General features: G+C 47.6%; 1 protein-coding gene across 1 annotated transcript; it reads right to left on the minus strand.

Moving 5' to 3' along the window:
* Window positions 1–245: 245 nt before the first annotated feature.
* MAA_11461 (uncharacterized protein) lies at window positions 246–1,803 on the minus strand (the record flags this gene model as incomplete). The annotated part of the gene is made up of 2 exons (XM_011413455.1): window positions 246–842; window positions 916–1,803. The coding sequence occupies 2 exons, from the start codon at window positions 1,801–1,803 to the stop codon at window positions 246–248; spliced, it is 1,485 nt and encodes a 494-aa protein (XP_011411757.1).
* Window positions 1,804–3,494: the final 1,691 nt, after the last annotated feature.

A 3,494-nucleotide genomic window follows, 5' to 3' on the forward strand; every position in this document is an offset into this window, starting at 1 on the left:
CGTAAGCGATTTACATCGCAACAACAACGATTGTGGAGTTTCCCGGAAGACTTGATTTGACACGACAGTGGGAGAAGCCCTACTTCTAAATATACTAGCCAGTATACATTGTACAGTGTGGCTGCGTACATGGAGTCACTAACTCTCAACAATTCTCCTCAATACACTAGAAACTAAATATATCTAATACTTTTCGGAATACTGTTGCCACTTGCCACTCTGGTAGCAAAAAGCGCTTGTGTGTTTCAATCAACAGAGGCACTTTTATCAGACAGCAGCCGCTCTGCCTGCTTTTGGAAGATGGATGCTTGATCGGCGACCTTGGTTAAGCCTTGAAGAATATCCTGCAGCTCTTTTGTCGCATCGCCTTGTAGGCTTGTACGACCATCCTTTATGTCCGGTAACTCGAAGATCCATAAGCCTGGAGGAAAGTCAGGCTCTTCTCTTATCTCGCGGGCCTTTCGGAGCAGGGACTGGACTTTGAAGTATTGTTTATCGCAATCCTCAATGCTAATAGCAATAGCCTTGTCGCTATTACTCCGGTAGTTATCGTAGCAGGTATGAGCATTAGACGTCTCATTCTTCACTTCAACAACCACGTCACCATATCTCCCTAGTTGGTCCTTCTGCTTCAGGCTCAATTCTGCAAGCGGGTTTGCCTTCTCGAGGTCCTCATCAGGAATCTTTTCTATTTTCTCTGGGATCTCTTCCACCACCACCGGATTTTCCGCAACCTTTTTCTTTTCCTTGGTTAGATCGAGACTCCACCCGCCTAAGGCATAGGATGCTAGACATGTGTTGTGGCAGGAGTCGGTAATTGGTGGCAAATTGTAGGCATCGCACTATACTTGCAGTTAGTTTCAATTACTTAAGAAGAATAGAACGTCTCTCGCCGGTATTTCACCAACAACTTACCTTGCATTTCCCTGATACATCTGTAATCTTTGGGATCCCCTCTGTTATCACTACCGGATGTTCCACCCTGTGTACCTCTGATTCGAGCTCGGTACAGCTTCCTTGCAGTTTGATGCGAAGGTTTTCATCCTCCGGAGAGTCCGTCTCAAGCTTATAACAAACCTCCAGGAGCTGGTTGAGTCCCGTAAGCCACTCCGGCGCGGGCTCTGGTGGTCTCTGCTTTCCTTGACTCTGGTCTCTTTGACGTTCGCACGCCTTGTCTACATCATTAGGGTACTTTTGCTCCCCTCTCACCCAACAGATAAATTTCAACTTGAGCTCGTTTCCATAAATCTCAGGGACCTGCTCTCCTCCAATTGCTTGCTGGATGTTTGTCATTGCATCATCGAACCACTTCACACCCCGACCAATGGGATTATCCCACTGCTTGACTTCTTCAAGTGCATTCCTTGCATACGGCGCTAATTGCATAAAAGCAACCGCACCCCCCGACCGCGCCCCGCTCTTCAACCGTATGTTGCGTGACTTGTAGTTGCATCGGCCATCGCGCTTCCGGCATAGTTTGTTCTTTGACCACGAGTTGTTAGGCTTCTTTATATTTCCCTGGACATTACCCCCATCCTTGTTTAGCCTGTGAGACTCGCTCTTGCTCTCGGGCCTGGGAGAGTTTGGCACGCTCCCAACCATGCCCTTGATAGGGGGTTTGGATCCTCCCGGCGGGGGCGTAAGCCCGCCGAACCACCCCTTCATGCCCTTTACTGTTTGATCAGCAATTTGTTCGCTTGGCGATGTCTCCTTATACGGCGGACTCTGGGGCGCTCTGCCAACAATAGTTAGCTCTGCGCAGCTTAGTCCGAGAAGGGCAAGGCAGGCGATTGAAATCTTCATGTTGATGTTGTCAACTGGTGTGTAATACTAAAAACAAAAGCTTCGTCTAGACGTAAATAAGAAGTAACTTGAGCCTTGTTAAAACATGGAATTATGTTTAAGGCAAGTAGCAGACTTTATATTATTTTGTTAAGGCTACTTATCACGCTTTCGTACTAAAGCATAGACTATAGCAGTAGCTTCACGACTCAACGTAACATTGCATAGCTGAAGGCCTTGCATAAACCGATTTGTAGGCTTTTGTTAGCATAGACAATGCTACGTTAGCATAGACAATGCTCCGTTAGCATAAACAATGCTGCGTTTGAATAAACCAGGGCAGGTAGCTGTGGACTCGCATGACTTGCATGACAGGAGAAGCATTGCATGAACTCCTGGAATACTTGTACGCTAATAAACAAATTGGGCTTCGTTTCGCGGCAAGACGGGCAATGGACTCCTAAATCAGATCCATTATCGCTATTAGCTCTAAAGCCATAGTTCATGTTCAATAACGCTGTGCATCGGCTTCAGTAGTAATGGATGAAAGGAAGTCTGGCCATGGTACACAAAGAAACAACCCCATCACGACAAGGTACCTGTCTGTACCTACTTTTCTAGGGCCACCGACCAATCCAGCCTACTTTAGCGATTGTCCCATACAAATTTTGGACCAATAGAAACTTTTGTTTCAAGCCTGCACCAAACCCTCATTATTCAGGAAAACTCAAGAACTAATGTATACACAGCCTTCGGCTGAATAAGCATGTATGGTTTTTCTCCTGACTCGCTTGCCGAGATTTTCAGCCCAATAGACTTGCGCCTTTAATGCTAATGCCACTACTACCCTGTCCTAATATCGCTTGGGCTTACATAGCCGCGCATAGCCCTTGCGTCAAGAGATGCTCTTGTAAAATTATCGTGGGGCGCTTTTCAAGCTGACTGACTAGGTTCCTTGGCTCAGGTTAACGACGAGTCAATACTGTAATTTAACTCGGGAGGGGTATTCAATGTTGGGCCATAGATATGCCGAGAGACCTGAACGTGCCAAGGGCGACCGGCAAATCTCAGCTATGTCTCGACAGCATTCATGCGCTGTGTTGTGGCTTAGCACGACGTGATGTTGTACTATGCGTACTATGGCATTGTACATCCATCCGTACGTAGTTACTTTGAGTTTTGCGGGTGTACTCTACAAAGGCGCGGGTCAACGAATATAATTACGAACATATGGTCCACCTCAACGCGCCAGCAATACAAGTGGAGGCAAAGAATCGGGGCAAAGGCGCAGCGCAAGCGACAAGCGACAACGCTGGAAATCTATCCAACAAATTTCCCGTTGCTAAAGGCGCAAGGGTAATGCTCACGATTAATCTACCTTATGGCAGCCAGCCGGCCTAGTGAACGGAGCCCAGGGCACTGTGTACGATATCGCCTGGAACGCAGGTGCCGACCCATATAAAGATCCCCCAGCGGTTATTATGGTAGATTTCGACAGCTACGACGGACCGGCGTATCTAACAACTACCGAAGGCAGGAAAATCTTCCCAATACTCCCAGTCACCCGTGACTTCCCAGTGGGCAACGAGACCTGCGCTCGCACGCAGCTCCCCCTAATTGTGGCGTTTACTATCACTGTTCACAAATGCCAGAGCCTAACGAAGGATGGAATAGTTACTGACCTCTCTACGCGCGACTTTCAGGCCGGTATT

The sequence above is a fragment of the Metarhizium robertsii genome (genome assembly GCF_000187425.2).
Source record: "Metarhizium robertsii ARSEF 23 chromosome Unknown MAA_Scf_8, whole genome shotgun sequence".
In the NCBI taxonomy this organism is placed as follows: domain Eukaryota; kingdom Fungi; phylum Ascomycota; class Sordariomycetes; order Hypocreales; family Clavicipitaceae; genus Metarhizium; species Metarhizium robertsii.